At 43.9% G+C, this 18,799-nt stretch overlaps 1 protein-coding gene across 1 annotated transcript in view; it reads left to right on the top strand.

Annotated features, from left to right (window-relative positions):
- The window catches only part of GRK5 (G protein-coupled receptor kinase 5), a 156,872-nt gene that overhangs the window by 49,512 nt on the left and 88,561 nt on the right, over nucleotides 1-18,799 (top strand). Inside the window, exon 2 of the mRNA XM_062001096.1 lies at nucleotides 13,123-13,218. Coding sequence (XP_061857080.1) covers nucleotides 13,123-13,218 — 96 coding nt within the window. The remainder of the gene's footprint in view (nucleotides 1-13,122; nucleotides 13,219-18,799) is intronic.

Here is an 18,799-nt window from a genome sequence, read left to right on the forward strand (position 1 = left end):
CTGAGCCAGACGCCTTCCTTAGCCCTTTGGGACCACATTAAGACCTTGGGGACACTGTTTAGCCCTATAGACCCTGCAGCCTTCCTCCCTTGGGTGCTGATGAGAGGCAAAAGTGAGAAGCAGCAAATATACAGTACAGTGATGGCTTGTCACTAACTTCACTGGTAATTGAAGCTCAGCAAGCTGGAGTCACACAAGATGCAAGTACACCAACCTTGGAGCTAGAATTGACTCTGACCTGATAATCACACTTCTCCATCTGGGCTAGAAAAACGTGAACCTGGCGGTTTGTTAGGGACATGCTCGCAGACTCTTCAAGACAGCAGTGCTAAAGGCACCAATATAGTTAGCTCAGTCAGAGACTGAGCACATAGGTTTACTCGAAAACCAGCATGTCTGTACCCTAGTTGACACGACCTCTGTGGAAATACAGTGCTGAAAGGATATCTAGATTTTAGTCACTTAATTCAATGTTACACATCTTTGTTGACGCTGTTAAATACTGCTGCTATTAATTAAAGCTATCAGCATGTACCGGAATTGAGGAATGACTTACAATCAAGAAGAGTGTGGCCAGCAGGTCAAGGGAGGTTCTTCTCCCTCTCTATTCTGCCCTGGTGAGGCCTCATCTGGATTCCTGTGTCCAGTTCTGGGCTCCTCAGCTCAAGAGGGACAGGAAAGTGCTGGAGAGAGTCCAGCACAGGGCCACCAAGATGATCAGGGGAATGGAACATCTTTCATACGAGGAAAGGCTGCGGGAACTGGGGCTGTTTAGTCTGGAGAAGAGGAGACTGAGGGGGGATCTTATTAACATTTATAAAAATATTCTAAAGGGTGGGTGTCAGGAGGTTGGGACATCCCTTTTTTCTATATTAGCCAGCAACAGGACAAGGGGTGATGGGATGAAGCTGGAACACAAAAAGTTCCACTTAAGCTATTTCACTGTGCGGTGAGGGAGCCCTGGCACAGGCTGCCCAGAGGGGTTGTGGAGGCTCCTTCCTTGGAGGTCTTCAAGACCAGCCTGGACATGTTCCTATGTGACCTGATCTAGGTGACCCTGCTTCTGCAGGGGAGTTGGACTCGATGATCTCTAAAGGTCTCTTCCAACCCTACCATTCTATGATTCTATGAATGTAAGAAATCACTTTACAGACCTCAGAAACTGGGTTGAAACTGTATTTGTTTTAAATTCAGAAAGGGCTTGTTTACATAGCTTAAACGAAACACCAGAGGGGTTCATGTGTATTCGAATGAACGAGAAAGATGTGTCCTTCAGTCTGTTTCACAACAGCTCAAAACCAACATAACCACCTTAAAACAAAGGGAGGCTTTCATCCTGTTCTTACAACTCTACATGAAAATCTGAACTGCCATGAGGTTGAGCAACAATAAGAAAATATTCCGCATTCTTAAGTGTGGAAGAAGCTGTTTCAATAGCAAAGTGTTAGCCAGAGCCACAAAATGTCACTAGCTGGATGAAAGTGGTCTCCTCATGTTTCCCGGTTTTGTTCCTCATCCCACGATGACACTTCTCACTCAAAGGTGCGTTGCTGCTGCGCCAGGGTTATGCAGGACAATGAAAGGAGCTTTTTCTGGAGAAGGAAAACATAAAGAAAAACTTTGCCTTTTATGCTCCGTTTTGGTGTTGGGGTTTTTGTCTGTTTCTCTCGAGTTTTCTTCAGAACAGGAAGAAACAAGCTCAGACTGATTTCTGTGGTGCAAGTCTCCTCAGTTTTATTTTATTTTTACACTTGTTATATTGAAAGATCTGCAGCTGATTATTTTTCATTCATGTAAGCAACCAGTCTTTGTTTCCCGAGCGAGCAGGGTAATCTGCCTGCTCCAGTGGGCCCCAAACGTTCTGGTTAGTGCGGGAGTCAGCAGCAGCTTCCTGCAATGACTTCGTTTGACCTGCACTGCTCTGACAGGCCGGGGCTGGCAACAGTCTCAGCTTCAGCCATCAAAACATTCCTTTGTGGCCAAGTGCCCTTCTGCTTTCTCTGAAATATCTGGTGTCAGTTTTAACAAGAGGGGAAACAGACGTTCGTCACCATTAATTCGCCGGACAATTAAGCCGCTGATCTCTGACCTCCTGCCATTATTGGCTTTCAGAGCCAGGGTAAAGACCCCACAGATATCTGTTCTCTGTCATTCCCCGTGAGCTGCCCTAGTATTTTATTTACTCAAAGGCTTAGCTTTTGCCCACCACCAGCGAAATGTATATGCTCCATAATAAAAATTGCTAATGAGCTGTCCAGACAGTGATATTAATCTCCAAGCAAGGATAACAGCAAGCAAAGGGAACAGCTGGCTGTCAGGGAAACATGTGAGTGGGAATTATATATTTATTTAGATTTATGTCCGTGTTAGAAGTGTCTGTCCCTGGCTGCAGCTGCTTTTGGTGTATTGGGCTAGCTGGGACATCCAGCACCGCTCTTGAACCAGAGTCAAAGTCTTCACACCGGTAGGTGTGGGTGGTGTGAGATCGCTGCGGGGTGGTGTTTTCTTCTTCCTCCATCTGCCAGGCTAGGGCAGTACCTGCTGCTCTTGGGGGCCCTTGGCTCCAATCTATACTTTGTTTTGATTCTGGCCCCAGGGCTGCAGGGAGAGCAAGTGGAGGTGCAGGACTTTGTCAGCAATGAGGAAATCGTTAATCCATCCCTGGCACAAGGCTGCTGTTTTGTGTTTATGGAGATGGTGCTTCCCACCCTGACAGCTCTTGGGTGGGTGGGTGGGAGAGGTGAGATGAGAGCAAGCCAGCTGCTTGCATTATCAGACACTTGTGCCATGCAACTTTCAAGCCCCATTTTTCAGTTGCAGCTTTTGAAGCACTTCATTAGCTAATCAGAAGAACCTTCTGCTTTCATTTTACAAGTTTCCTCTTTTTTGTCTTCTACCTCCTAATTTTCTCTTTTTCTTCCTGCTTTTCTTGTTGAGCCCTTCAGCCGGTAGCTATAGTAACACCCGTGAATGAGTGGCTGTAGTACCCTGCTCTGACCCACTCCCCTCTGTAAAGCTCTACTGGCCTTTCACACGCCTGCAGTGGCTTGGCACCCTCTCTTCTAGGGGTTTCTCCGAACAACAGGGACAGACTTAGATTGTGAGCCGGCTCCATCCTGCTCGCTATTTGCAGCTGCAACCTGCCATATATTGTGGCAGAAGGAATGAGTCACTGGCAGAGCAATCTGTTGCATCAGATAATCACAGATTACTTCCATTAACCTGAATCCCTTCTGTAACCTTTTACAATAATGATCCTAAATGCTGACGCATATATTTGTGTTGCCATCGTGTCTTAGGCTGTCAGTGATTTTTCAGGACTATATTTTCTATGCTTTCAGGGGTGATTTAGCAGGGTGTGACAGTGAGATCTTGATACTTTGTTGCTGGACTGGATGATGGGGCCAAAGTCAGGTTTTTAGCTAAGCAGGGGTGAAGTCTTCTCTGAAGTTGAGCATGTCCATTCATATCAGACTTGTGCACTCCCTTCCAGCCTTGCTCTGCCATACACATAACACCTCTTTCCTCCAAAGCCAAAGTGTGTGTCAGCTTGGGTGAAGTGTGTGAAGGTTTGTCGTAGATCTAGGATTTTACTTATGCTTTATGCAAATGTCTGTAGCTGAGACTGACATGTTATTTGACCAAAGAGAGCCAGGAAGGGTCTTTGTCTGATTTTGTGGTAAATAAAGATGTGGATGATCCTGATCTCAAATAGGAAGTGACCCAATCTAAGACATGTTACCATGCTGTGCTTTTGTTCCTTTTCGACTCTGGAAGCAAAATGCCTGAAGTGTTACAGAAGAGAGATTAGCCTAAAGTAATTCTGGCAGTATAGCCCATGCACATGGAACCTCTCAGGAGGTTCCTAGCCTAATTTTCACCTTGTTTACATCAGCTGTCTGTAAAGTATTGAGAGAAGGGTGAATCCAGCCAGGCATCAGTGAAGAACACTTCTTATGGCTGTAGGGCTATACTCCTGCACTGTAAGACTGATTTAATGGTCCTCTAGAACACTGCAAAGATACAGAAACACCATAAAATAAAAACACATGGGGCACTTGATTGCAATTCCTCAGTGCCCTCCTACTCAAGAGTCCACATCTGCACCTTTTTTTTGAGCTGGTATCTCTGGTGGAATTAAATGTAGGAGGAAATACTGTGGTCAGAGAGATTCATTAGAGTATTTATATGCATAGGTAGCACAAAGGGTCTGCAGAGTCACTTTGCATCAGATTCTGTAGAGCTGAGACCTGTGTGGTGCATCTCTAAGCATTTGGGGTCTGCTGGTCTGCGTGCCAGAGCACTGAGTACTCAAGTGGACTGCCTAGATACTTCAAGGACTTGGTCTTCTGCCTCCTTCATAGAGACTCTACATTGTTTCTTTCTTGCTTTTCTGGTGGCTGTTTTCCAGACTCAGACATAAACCATCTAAACTAAAAGAGTGTGCTGTTATTTATGAATGGAGAGCAAAACACATCTGGATTTCTAGGTTCTTATAAGAGCATCTCAAAGCTTTACCAATTCCATCAATTAGGTGGAACTAATAAATCGGGCTGTTTTGCCTGTCTGAAGTCATTAATGTTTTGTGAACTTCACAAAAATTCATTTTTTAACTCCTGTTGATAAGTTTATTTAGGTGAGGACAAAAAAAGAGGAAAGAACATAATTTTCAGAGCTTGGCTACAGACTGCTGATAGGAACACATTTGAATTCTCACCTTCCACCCAGCTGGATCTCCTCCCCACAGTTCAGAAATACTCCTTATAAAACCAAAATGTCAGGAACATAGAGGCTAAGTTCTTTTTTTAGAGACTGCAGAACTATTTGTAGGAGAAAAAGCCCACACAGCTCTTTGACAGGGACAGACAGAACCCACATCGTTCCCTGCACGCAGCTGAGTTTTTGCATGTTCTCCCTCCAGTACCAGTCTCCCTCTGGCACCAGAGTTCTCAGAAGAGCTGAGCCCCATGTATCTGCCTGTACCAAGGCCAGGTTTCCTTGTGTATTCCTTCCACCTGTCTTGTGCTGCCCATTATGCTACTAAACATCAGAGTTGCACAATGTGCAGCAGCAATTTGGCAGAGCCTTCACAGTCATTTCTTTCAGTGTCTAACCAGGACCCACAAGTCTCTTCAAGGTATTTTGGCTTTAGAGGCCAGCCCTTTTTAGGGCTGGATTGCTTGAGGAACACTGCTGACTCCAGGAGAGCTACACACGCTCCCTTGGGCAGTGGGCAATACACAGACTACATGTGGGTGTTGACTTGTGTCTGCTGGTATGGATTTGGAGGCGTTGGTTAGCAGCCTACATATGTGTTACCAAAGCAGCGTAATAGATATATAGAACAGGTCATAAGTTCAAAAAGCCATTGCTTAAAGAGGAGTTCCTTCCTGGAAAGATGTTATCAAGCCCTATTCAAGCAGGATTTCTGGAGCAGAGGTTTACATTCTTTCTCTGGAAGAATGGGAAGCAGGTCTCCTACAGTCAATGGAAATTGCAGCTGTGCAAATTAGCTGAAGGGAACTGGTAAGGAATGCAGGAATTTAGATTCACTTGAACATTCAGCAATGAGGAGGCCACGTTCCCTGTTTAATTCTTGTGTGCTTCAAAACATGTGATGACTGAGAACATTTCTGACAAAAGAATCTTCCTTTCCGAGATTGAAGTTTTTGTCAAAAATGAAAGGGTTGGCAGGAAAGTGTCTACTTAAGAAAAGGATTTGCTTTTTCCTAACAGCTTTTTGACAATATAGAATCGTCATTTTAACAAAGTAAAGAATGTCAATTTACTGTACCCATTTTGTTCCACTGATATATCTCAATACTCTATTTGATATGTTCCATGATAATGTTTTGACGTTAGAGAACTGAGATGACTCAAATGTTATAAAAATGACATGGTTTAATGTCTTTAAATCAGAACTTGCTAGAACTTTGAAATATTGCCTCTTAGCTCCAGTTTGGAGGCAAACCCCACAGAGAGTTTTAGAGTTTCTACCTTGACTCTCAACAACTCTTTTCAGAAGGTTGTTCTCCCACAGCTATCATCAATACTGAAGTGCTACAAATGTCTGTTACCTGCATCACTGATGGCAAAATCTCTTAGTAGTCCCCAGGTTCAGATATCATAGTCTCTACATTTACTTCCAAGAGACCTTACAGGTCCAGAAACAGCTTCCAAAGGAGCACAGTAGCACCAGAGAAATTTATTGCATTGTCTCTTCTGCTCTTGATGCCAACTACAATGTCAAATGCTACCCTTTCGATACGAGGCCATTAGTGCAGCTCATCTCAACAGACTGTTGAACATGATAGTGCATTCCAAGCACAATTGAACTGCCTGGATTTGTGCCACTAGCCTGGTTTATGCTGAGGTCAAGAAGACGTTAAACTTTTGGGCTGTGCTTAATATTGCTATTTTAGATGATGGCTGGTTTTATTTTTATAAGATTTAGTGTTTGTTTTTCTAATAGCTCTTAAATCTTCAGTATATTTTGTCTCTTCTGGGTTATTTTTGTTTGTGACGTAATAGGCAATGATCTCTTTTTGCTCACTCATTGGCTGCAGATAAGCACAATACAGTTAAGATACAAGGCATAGAAGAGACAGACTTGTGTGGAGAGTGCCACAATTTGGGATGCCTGCTAGAGACCAACAGAGAACATGAGAGGCATGTTTTTTTCCATTTAGTTAGGATCCTTTCAATGTGCCTTGAGTGTGCATAAAGGTAGCTTATGTAAAGGTTTCTTTATATTCTTAGAGTACTACTAAATGGCCTTGACATGTAGTAGTCAAGCCCTGAGGGTCAGTCTTCAAAGACTACTTACTCTGTCCCTTCAGGGCAGTGGATGTTATTAAAGCATATTATTAACATATATATATTATTATTAAGATATGAAATGTGTTATTAAAGTTGTTTCAGTCAGTCACAGGTATTTACAGTACTACTTGACCTCTCTTTTAAATAATAGGTAGATTTCCCTACCATTCTATGATTCCTGCAGTCGATAGTTGTTTCTGAACAGTGACTTCTGTAAGCCAATGTTAAGAGGACTTCAGATGCCAGGTGTATACAAAATGTTTTGCCCTCTGGTAAGCAGATTGCAAAGCCAACACGACTCTGTTGGGGAGAAGCCTGTATTTTTGCTTATGAAAGTCCCATCTCTGTGGTTGTGAAGGCTTAGACACGAAACACATCTGTTGCTCATTTCCAAAAAAGCCATGGGATGTTTTACACAGCAGTTGTCAGGCTTGTGTATTTGTAGCAACATGCAGGTGATTTGTGTGCAAACAGGGAAGCAGGGAAGACAGGCATAAAACTGTGATCACTACCTGTGATATTCAGGGAGTCACTTTCACCCAAAAAGGGAGCAGGAGATAAAGACAGATTAGCACTGATAAGAATGATTCTCTTTTGAGGGCATGCTATGGGCTTTTTGTTGTAGCTGATAAACAAGAGACTCTAAAGCCTGGTTTGCAGAGGCACTGTGTCCCAGAGGATGACGGATACCTACCTGCTTTTGAAAATCCAGCTCTCATACTCTTCTTTTCCTTGGGGTGACGTAGAAGGGGATTCATAAAGACATTCCTAATGGTCCTGTAAGTGCTCACTTCATCCATAGGTTAGGAGTATCATCTAAGATCTCGTAAGGATGGAGCAGTGTTCTTGCAGGGTTTTTTTGCTTGCCCAGATGAGAGCAGGATGAAGGGCAGAGAGCAAGCAGTGTCTTTCATTCTTTGAAAACAAGTTGGTTTTATTTGCTGGTACAGCTGAGCATAGGTAGGACTACTGTAAAAAGAAGAATGGTGAACATGGGTGAACTTCCACATGAAGCAGGTCTAAGATGGGTAGAACTGTTTGCCTTAGAGGCTAGATGTGTTAGATATGAAAAATTATTAGGGGAAGATGATGGGCTGAAAGTTTTGTTCCTGCTGTCTCCACTCTGGGAAAACAAGCAGTCTAAAACAGATAATCTTTTCCTTCAAAAAGAAACTGTCTCTGAGACACATCCATGTGAGGCAAAAGGGCATTCAACAGCCCGGGATAGTTACTAGGGGTGTGAGAATAGCCTGAATTTCAGTAGCACAGGTTTTTAACAAAGGAGAAATGTTTGGAAGCAACATAACTTTAATGTTTGTTAGCCATTAATACGATATGAAAGAAAGTTCCTGCTTTCCAAATACTTCAGAAACAGCTTTGTGAGATCTTCCTTTGAAGCTGCCTGTGGCCCATCCTGTACTAGATAGACCATTTGTTTAATCTAATGTGGTAATTCCATAGACACCATGCAGCTGCAGTTGTGATAGGGGAGAGTGAGGAAGGCAGGCAAGAAGAGAAGGAGAAATGTAAACTTCTTTTGAGTGGAAATAGGACACTAGCCATGACTTTTTTTTTTTAGTTAATTTAGTTTGGACCTTGTCTCACTGCTTTCACGTGCTGTGTAATCAAGGCCTTGCAATCAGAGCATACTGGGCTCTGTGCTCTGCTTGGGAAGGACTTGGATGACAGCCTGGCTATTGTTGCGAAATAGAAGACCCAAACTGCAGTCCTTCATATCTGTGGACATTTTACCTCATTGTGGATTAATGAGATTGCAGATAATACAGTTGAAGGCAATGAAATGTTTGTCAATCTTGGGTTAGCCAGACCTGGCAGCATGGGATGTGATGTAGGCTTATCAACTTGGATAAGAACAGAGCGAAAATATGAAGCCAGCTTAGCTGTGCTTAAAAGCCATCAGCGTGGTGGCATGAGGCACACATGGAATATGATACAGGCGTGGTACTGGAATGAATTCACCCATCATTATGTTTAACTGTGCTATGAAATATCTTTCATCAACTAAGCAGGAGCATAGCTTGATCTTGTTGTTAGCAGGATTAACAAGCTCAAGGCCTTGGCTTCAGCTGCTTGTTCTGTCTCTGATTTTTCATGTCATTTTGGATGGGCCAGTTAGTATCTCTCTGGCTTAACAATATGCAGGTACTTTCCTGCCTCCTCTCAGTGTTAGGAGAGCAAGTATATCCTGAGTAACACAGGCAAAAAAGTAGGCACCTTAGGCTAAGGATGGCTTCTGCTAGCAAGTGTTTTACATTTGTGCCTCTGGTCATGTCTCTCCTTCCAGGAAGAGATCAGAGCTAGATTTGCCATCCAGCATCACAAGATGATATGAAAAATGCCATGTATTTTTCAGTAGGTAGGATGTAGAGCAAATGCTTTTGTTTCCTTTAGGACTGTTTGACATGTTAGAGAATTAGTTTCGGTTCTCGGTTTGCTAATGCAGAGTTAAGTGCTTGCAAGGGAGTGGAGCTGAGATTTCATGCTGTTGCTGGGAGCTCACCTCTTGTCATCATCAGCAAGCCAAGATTTTAAAGCAGTCAGACCTTCCAACACCACACGATGGAACTCACATCTAAAACATGTCATGTCTGTCAAGTCTTACCCTAAGAAGCTGTCTTGAAGCAAATCCTGTTGTCCAGAATAGATAGTGCAAAGGCAGCAATCAAGGCAATGTGTGAAAAGCTTCCCTGTGCAACCTGCACAGTTACTAACCTATTCAGAGAAACCTCCCCTTTTAGCTTTTAGCTCTGCTAGACAATTTACCCCGTCTCAGCTGTCTCACTGCATTATGTCCTTCAAACCCCCTAGAATTAATGTTGGGAGCCAGCAAACACTGCTGGCTCCACAAGAAAAGCTGAGATCAGAAAGGTCAGGTCGATTGAAGCACTTGATCAGAATCTTTAATACAAAGATGTCACAGGCAAAACAGTAATGCTACTCCACACTCAGCTAAGAGCAAATGATTCATCAGGCAAGGCTGCTTATTTTTGGAGAATGGCCACAAAAGAGAAGAGAACACGCTGGCTGCATCGATCATGGTTGTAAGAGAGGACCACAGAGCCCTTCTCCCGTTGTGATGGAAACTTAATGTCGGAAATACACCATCCAATGTAAATATATCAATATGTGTTTTACATCAAATGGATTTTAAAACCATTCTGGCTCAGCTTAACAGAAACGTTTCATCTCTGCACAAATCTCAGAGCTGTCTTTTAGAGCAAAGGGCTATTTTACAACGCTCTGCACAGCTTGGTTATGCTAAGGATGCAACCATTTTGTGGGCACTTCTGTAAAGGTGACTGCAGAAGCAGGTGTGCTCTGCAGTCTCCAGTGCTTTGTCCTAGGGGGTCCTTCAGTGGGTGAGGATGTACCAATGTTGAGCAGCTGCACCTTAAAGGATGTTTTCATCTGGCTTACTCCCTCTGCCTCCTGTGTCCAGAAATGTTTGGAAATTCCGTTCCAGCAGGCAGTGCTGCCCAAGCAGCTGCATACCTCTTGTGCTGCCTCCAGTGCCAGCTCATACCTTAAGCAGAGGGCTCCTCCTTGCCCACTTACAGCTTCTCTCTCTCTCTGTTTCTTGGGAAGAGCAGAGTAGGTCTCTGCAGTGGGAGAGGCTGCAGGCAGAAATGAGAGGCAAGTGTTTGTATATGGAGGTGAGATGAGCTACTCTAGGAGCTCGTGGCCTGAAGAAGGGATCCAGAAATCCAGGTTCAAACCCTGTGGCTGTAAAAGTGGGATCACTCTGCTCTGACACCAGCTCCAACAGTTTCCTTCCCTCATTGTCCTCTCCTTCTTTCCCGTCCCTTCCCCAGTGGTAGCAAATACATACCTATTCATTTAATTCCCATGGAGGTTTTAACACAAGGCATAGTACAAGATAAATGAGCGTGAGGCAAAACATGAAGCAATAGCTCAGAGAAGCCAAAGAGAATGACTGGCAAAGAGAAGGAAGCGGGAATTCCTGGAGGAAGGACTGTTCCCCAGAGGAGCATGTGAAGGGAGGGCACAGAGAAGTGTAATTGTGTGATAAGGCATGAGGGCAGAAGCACAAAGGAAGGTGCCCCTGGAGGAGAGGGGTGAGTGGAAGTGGCAGCCTGGCAGCCCAGAGTGGCTGTGCAGGATTGCAGGAGTGGGCTTTCAGGGAGACAAAAACCAATGAGGACCATTTGGCATGCTGAATCCAGCCTCTGCTGCTGCTGCTGGTGATCAGAGCCAGGCCAACCGCTCCAGGAGTTGGTGAACAGATGATCACAGGGCTCACTCTAGCCCACTAAATGCTTCTCAGCTCCTTGTAGCACCCCTGAGACCTTCAGCAAACAAAGCCAAGCACCGTAAGCTGTGAGAGAGCAAGACAGCCTCTCTGACACTGTGGCTAGAGGGATGGGAGAGAGGAAATGAGTTTAGCAGCAGTGTTTGGGATGCACTGAAGAGGGGAGGTTGAAGCAGAATTCATTGTAGACCCAATCTGTGTTGCATAGTGCTGTGTGGTGGGGAGACGGTTGCAGCTCTCTGTGCTTTGCTGGAGACTACTTCCTGGAGAGGGTGGCAGAGCTGTACTCCTCATAGTCTAAACAGGCTAGTTGCTTTATGGCTAGTGCAGATATTTCTCCTCTACATTGACTAATGTAGACATACACTAAATCCTGTCAATAAAGAGTTTTAAATAATTCAAGGCAAGCTTTGCAATGGCAAAACCGTTGGCCACAAAAGCCGAGGAATAAGAGGTGAGACGCAGAAGGAGCACTCACTCCTGTGCCAAAGGTTATACTCTGTGATCAGAAATGCCCCACAGAGAGCAATGCTTCACGTTTTCCAAGGCTCACGTTTTCTCTGTAGCGTGGTCAGCTCCCTTGTGAGTCGATACTCTCCTCATTTAGCCTGCAATATCGTGTAGTACCCAACACACCCTCAGTCTGCAGTTGTGACTCTACCAGCCCCTCTACAGAATTAACTCAGCTCTGAATTAGTCATTTGAAGTGCCAGTGCAAATGAAGTGAATCAGATTTTGTGTGCAGGGACTGAATTGCAGTAAATACAGCGACTCAGAGAATCTCAGTCTGCATCTGGAGGAAAACTCTTTCTCTGCTGGCTGCAAAGCCTCTTTGAGGACAGACACACGAATGAGTCAGGAATGGAACCCCAAGCACCACACCACACCTCCTGCCCTCTGCAGTAATGATGATGTGACAGCATTAAAAATGTGGGGGTATAAAAGAGAAACACAGGTGAGGGCTAGGGTAAATATGTGCCCAATGACAGTAAAAAAAAACGAACAAGAGAAGAATTATCTAAAAATGTGATCTTAGGCTGAAGTGCTTCAGATGTGAGTGCCCATCTAGCAGACACAGGGAAGAGCACACACAGCATGTCATCCTGCATTGGGCTTGTTTGGGCTGAGGGAGCCTAATCCCATAGGCAATGTGTCATCAGTGATACCAGCAAGGAGCAAGGTGAGGTGTGCTGGAAAGGCTGCCTTTATTGGCTGGAGCCCAGTGCAGAAATCATCCCCCTTGCAAGCTCAGATGTGGTACCTAGAGATGCCGACGATGCCTGCAGCAGGGTAGTTATGAAGAGATATTGATGAGGGAGATTGATTAGCATGGAAAAGCTGTGGGTCTTGGGCTTCATCCAGCCAGAGCTGGAGGAAGCCAGTAGGTCATTCACGTTCAGGACAGTCCAGTCCAGTTCAAGGAATCTCGGGGAAGAGCGAGAAGGAGAAAAAGGAACCAAAAAGAGGTTTTCTCCTCAGGGGATATTACCTTTTCCTCCAGTGTTGTTTTCCTGTGGAAGCAGCAGTGACCAGAGTGTGTAACATCAGCAGTAATGCCATGTTGGCAGTACATGTCACATTAAGGAGGAATGGTGGGAAGTGAATTTTGGTCTTCAACACTCCTTTCCAGATGGAATCAAGGCTCATTCCAAAACCAGAAGGAGGAGATCCAGGTTGAAAAGATGCGAGCTGCAATTTTAGCAGGTTGAATCACGTGAAAGGCCTGTCAGTTGGAGTAGAGATGATGTTGGAGAAGCTGAGTTCACTGCTGTCGTGTGAACTGGACCTGGTGGGCCACAAGCCTGCACTCCCAACTTTTAGCAAGATCTTCTGCTAGATGCCACCTCCTTGTTCTGTTTCAGCCCAAACCAGCTCAGGCTTGATCTCTACATCTACACACAGTGTCTCAGCTTTAATTATGAATGATACGTTAAGAACTGTGACTGGCTGGTAATCTCTAGATAGAGCCATGCACCCGAAACAATCTAATCCTGATGTTTCTTTCCTTGCAGGGGGTGGAGGGAAACGCAAAGGCAAAAGCAAAAAGTGGAAGGAAATCTTGAAATTCCCTCACATTAGCCAGTGTGAAGATCTCCGAAGAACAATAGGTAAGAGCTTCTCCCTTTGGAAGTACTGCATAAATAAGATGTGCTATCAAAGCTGGTTCTGCAGAACAGCATTGAAGTTGCTCATCATTAAATGGACTTAGTTTAGAGATGGGCACACAATGCATCTGCCTCCCAGGATGCTACTATGCAAGCTCAACATTTCCTGGTTCCTAACAAGGCACTGTGGCCCAGGCAAGAGGGACTGACACAGCCCCTGTGCAAGGCAGGGCTTGGGACTAGCAGTGCCCAGGCCCTTCATGTGGCATGCACAGGCCCTAGGAGCCCAAGGGACTTGACTATTGGGCAGTACCTGGTCTATGAGACAGGTACTTTGACTCAGTACCTACCAGGACCAATGTGGCTGTAAAAACGCATTCAGAAGTGATCCTTCTGATCATATCCTTCACTCCTGGTAAAAAGTAGCTCTTTATTGGGGAAGAAATGAGAGTTGAGGAAAGCAGAGAGGTTGTTGGTATAGTTGAAGGTATATATTAATTAGAGCCTGGATATGATGTTTGAAGCAACAGCCACTGCCCTTTTGCCAGGCAGGTTTACTCAGCAGCGCCATCCTCTATTCAAATCACAACCACAACACTGCTTTATGTAGTTACTTTATAGAATCTCTAATTAAAAAAGAAAACAAACCAAAATACTTTGTTTTATCAATGTGGGCCAAACACTGCAGATCTGGAAGAGACTTTGCAGTGGCCATTTCCATAACACAGCATTCTCATGCTCATACCTGCCAAATTTCAGCATTCTTTTGACTGCTGCCTTGGCAAACTAGGCTAGCAGCTATCTCCTTGTGCATTCTCTGCTGGAAAACCCACTATTACTGATCTCACCACAAGAGGTTAACTTCAGCAATTGAAGCTCCTTTTCTTCCTGACATAAAATCCAGCCACTGGCAATGAATGAATGAAAGGCAAGAAACTGCAACAACTGAGATAACGGGCAGCATAATTTGTCTAACTCCTGGGATCTGAATGACAGTGCCCTGGCACTATTTACATTTGAAATTCACAGCATGTTTATGCAGAGAAAGTATGTGGAATGTTTTGAAACCCTTTTCATAGTCTCCTTCTGTAAATTTTGCTTCCCTCATCTTCTACTGTAGAGGAAAAAAAGAGGCAAAGAAAGGATGGGGAGGCAGTAGAAAAGAGCACAGGTTTTCCCAGTTTATGACCACTCGGCAGACAAACCCTGGAGTAATTTCTGAAGGTACAGAACATGCTGGAAGCAAATCTGACTTACTATGTTGTAATTTGCATAGGGAATTATCTCCATTCCATCAGCCTTGGCTCCTACAAGGGAAACCAGCACTAGATAAAATGTTTGCTGTTTGCAAGGGTGTAGTATTCTAAAATGAGTAGTCTTTAAAGAATTAAGTCTGCCAATGATTTCTGTTTCTGAAATGCTGTTTCAGCTTTATCCTAACTGTAAGTTGTTTTACATAGTTTTTTTGTGAATGAATTGGTGAAGTAACAAGGCAAGAGCCCTTGTGATGCTCTTGGTGGATTTGGCTTCACTGCAAAGATTACCCATTAACTTGGAGTTTTAGCAACAGGCACAGTGGCAAATACAATCCAAAGCCTTGTTCCGTGAGTCTGGTTTTTATTGAGTAGCTTTTCTCCTGAGCTGCGTGTGAGTACACAAGTAATGAGGCACTGCTCAGCCTGAGTAAGGTCACCTGTCCTTGCTGCTCTACCATCTTTCAGTTAATCAAGCTGAGGCTGAAACATCCCAGACAAACAATCACTGTTTATAAACTTCTCCTTGCTCATATAGGGGATCTGGCACATGTTGGATCTTTAGCTTTAAGTCATTTGCATGTATATGGTTGCTCTGAGGTGCTCAGGATGGATCTGTTGCACATGCAAATCCATTGCACTGGACCCTGTGTGACTTATGGACATCCAGAGACAAGTACCAGTGATTGCAGTCTGGCCTTAAACTGCTTCTTTTACTGTGCTGAGGAAGAATAACTCCCTTGGCTTTAACCCATCTTCATTTGTTATCTTCTGCAAGTCCTTTAAAAGGATCTCAGGTGACAAGATGTCATCAGAGGTGATTTTGTGAGGGAATGTACTCAAATGCCTTTCTTGAGGCATCAGCTGAACTGCTCTGTGACTTGCAAGGAGTCCAGCTGCTCGGTGTGTCTGCCCATCAATCCCTGCTAACAACTTCTTAGCCCACTGCTCAGTGCCAATCAAATTTGATAATGAGATAGAGAGCCTGGATAGGCTTTTTCCTCCAATCTCTATAGAAATAAGCAACCAGCAGAGAAGAACAACTTCATGTGAGGAAAAGGCTGTAGCCTCAGTTCAATGTGTTTAAAGATGAAGACAAATACTAGTAGGTTTGCTCATGACAGACCTCTTTGCTGTGTGTCTGCCTCCCAGCACTTTTGGTCAGACATAATCTTGCCACTTTGCCACATGTGAAAAAAAAACACCCAAAATCCCACCAAGTCCTACAGGACTGAATGAACTGGAAGGCTAGGCTGCTGAGGTTTTGGTGTACTCCACTTTTCTGGATGCTTCCCAAGAGCCTCTGTGGAGAAGCTGGAGGATGGGCCTCTCATTTAGAGTGGGCATGCACTGCTGTGAGGAAAGACAGGGCTTAGCTTAATGCAGCCATAAGCTGTGGATGGAAAATGCTGCTGTTGTATTTGTGGCAATACAGCCTGTGTGTGTGTGTGTGTAGGTGCCCACGTTCTGGTGTAAGAACGTGTGTGCTCTTGCACCCCACTAAGGTGTACTGAAAAGAGTCTGTGTCTTAAAATATAGTGTAGTGTGAAAAGAAATCTGTGAAAAACAGGAAGGCTGAAATAAACCAAGGGTCTGCGACCTGTGTTGACACAATTATGAGTCAGTTCATACCTTTTGGTTCCCTCTGTGTTTACAGGAGACTCTGTGTTTGACTATCCATCATCTGGTGTCTTACTGAAAGACTTGGTTACTAAAACCCTTTTTTCCCCCCTTCTTCTTGTGCAGAGAAACAAAAATCAAAACACCTGGGAGAAACACTGGGTTTTGATAACTAAACACGCTGGAAACAACTGTCATTAAAGTGCCATTTAGCCAAGGAGCAACGTTTTCTGGATTGCACTTGAAAGCAACTTCTTTTCTCATTTCTTTTTTGTCCAAAGAATGCAACAACTTTTGCAGGGAAATTCAGCATCCTTCATTGTGTGCTAATTAAATAGGCAAGTGGAGCAGGGGTGCTAGGCTAATGCATTTGCTGGGCTCTGAGAGAGGCTTGTGTAAGTGTACTTGGATACTATGAATAACTAAAGATGGTTCTATTTCATTGTAGTAAACCAGCGAACCCCTTCCAGGTTAATATTGGCACTAGCAGCCCTTCCAATCAATGAAAACTGATGTTGGAGACACCAGTGACAATGACTCATGTGATGGACGCTGCTAGTAGATGGTGTTCTACTGTCTTTAAAATTCACAGCTGATAGCTTAGCAAAAGAGAGATGTTTCAGGGGAAGGCAAAACACAGCAAGGCACTACTTTAAAAATGCCCACATTGGACAAACATGGCATGAAGAGAAGCCACAAGTTAGGGATAGCCACTAGTTTCAAGGCCATCTGTAAACAAAAATATAAGAAAAAGTTGTAATTTTCAAGGCCAGAGTGTCTTTTTGATGATAAAAGATTCTGAATGTCTGTAAATATTTCTGAATGACGCAAAAGCTTCTGTTGGTTAAAAGTGTGGAATTTGTATTTATTTTGCTCAGACCCATTCTGTGCTTTTTTTCATCCATAAAAAAACCTGCTTGGGTGAAAGAGTTGATTATTCTGATCTTTGGCAAATTTTCTTTCGCAACTCTCCAAATGCTATATAATAAATCAAGACTTTTTTTTCCCCCATAGATTGAAGTTGTTGGGGAGGCTGCCACAGAATGTGTCTGCTGTTTGTTGCAGAGTGGTTTGTTGCATTATTGCATAAACCTTTTAACTCCTTCAGTAAAGCAGTCCTGGTTATGGATTGTGCTTGGACAGGAGAGCTCTGGCGATTGCATATATTTATATTCAGTGAGATTTCACAATCAGAAAGATCAGCCCCATTAATATAAATTTTGTCATGCTTGGTTTCAAAAGAGAAAAGAAAATAAGTCTTCCTCATGCCATTTAACCTCTTACATGACGTTTGCATCCCAGTTATCCAGGGTAAAAGTAGCTTGAGCGTCCTTTTCTGGCAGGTTCCTTTCAGTGTTGGTAAAAATACACTTCAGCATGAGAAGCTGTTTGTAGAGACGGTGGAGAGAGTAAGTGGGACAAAACTGAAGCCACAGAGTTCACATGCTCACTTTTTACAAAAGCTGGTTCTTTTTTCCCCCTGCTCTTTTGGTGCCATGATCAAGACCTTCACCTATATGATTTTTGTTCAGTCGCTTTGGAATTTAACTACCTCGAGACATATTGATGGTGCAGGCTCTACAATAGCATTCAGACCTACCTAAATGAGATTTTTTGAGCTACCAGTATGGGTGCTAATAACAATCAAGAAGCAGCAGAATGGATATCAGTGACAGAGAGGTGCTTGAATATTTATTCAGCTTCCTAGGAATGCTTTGCAGCCTGCACTGAAATCCATCCTGTGGCAGAAAGACTGCTACGATACCCCAATTATTCCATGTAAAGGTAGATTGGGTACCTCTGCTCTGCCCCACAGTGCTGGGACATCTTTCATGAGCTCCCACCAGCAATTCTTGTGCTCCTTGGCTTGATTGCCAGCACTGCAGAGATAAACACTTGGCTGAGGGGTCTTGGAAAAGAAAAGTGTGAGTTTCCAGGCTTATTCATGAGGGAAACTGCCTCCGAGAGGTCAAGTGGCAACATGGCACGTGGATGTTCAACATGGGTTAAGTGTGGAGCACCCTCCCCACTTCAGCTGGGGATGGCATCAGACACAGTGGATGTATCCTCACAGGGAATGGAGGTGTAGGCAAAGAAACACAGGCCATGTGCAGGTCCCAGAGTCTGAGACTGTGTGATGGTGTCACTCATAAAGCTCAGGCACTGAAACTGAGAGAGAGAAGGCATCAAAAGCCTGGTCTGATCAAAACCACAAAGAAGCAGCCAGTTTTCTTTCCACCAAATTTTTCAGCTCTGATGTTTACAGTGATTAGAAAGAAAGGTTTAGAAATGTAATCCTGAAGCCAACAAATAGATTACAGGAAAGAATTGCAGTGTGCCTTCCATTGTTAATAACTGAGCACAACTGGTTATATCTTCTGTGGTTGTCTTATAGTATCAGTCTGGATGCTACACCTAGGGCTGATCTCACATTTTTGGCTAAAACTAGAGCTTGAGTTTTTGAGAAATACCCTTTTTTTTGTAGAAAGCATCAACTTTCCTCAGAAAACAACTTACATTTTTATTGGAAATAGTTTTAAAACAACGAGTCAGGATTCCATGGTGTGAAACAATAGCAAGGGGAATCATCTCCTATTTTCTTTCCAAATGTGTAAGCATAAGGGTAGCTGTGTTGGGAAGATGCAGGTGCTGTGTGTGTGCATACAGCCAGACCTGAGGACCCAGCACAGAGCTTTACAATACCTCTGAGA

This window comes from Colius striatus, chromosome 8, assembly GCF_028858725.1.
Source record: "Colius striatus isolate bColStr4 chromosome 8, bColStr4.1.hap1, whole genome shotgun sequence".
NCBI lineage: Eukaryota > Metazoa > Chordata > Aves > Coliiformes > Coliidae > Colius > Colius striatus.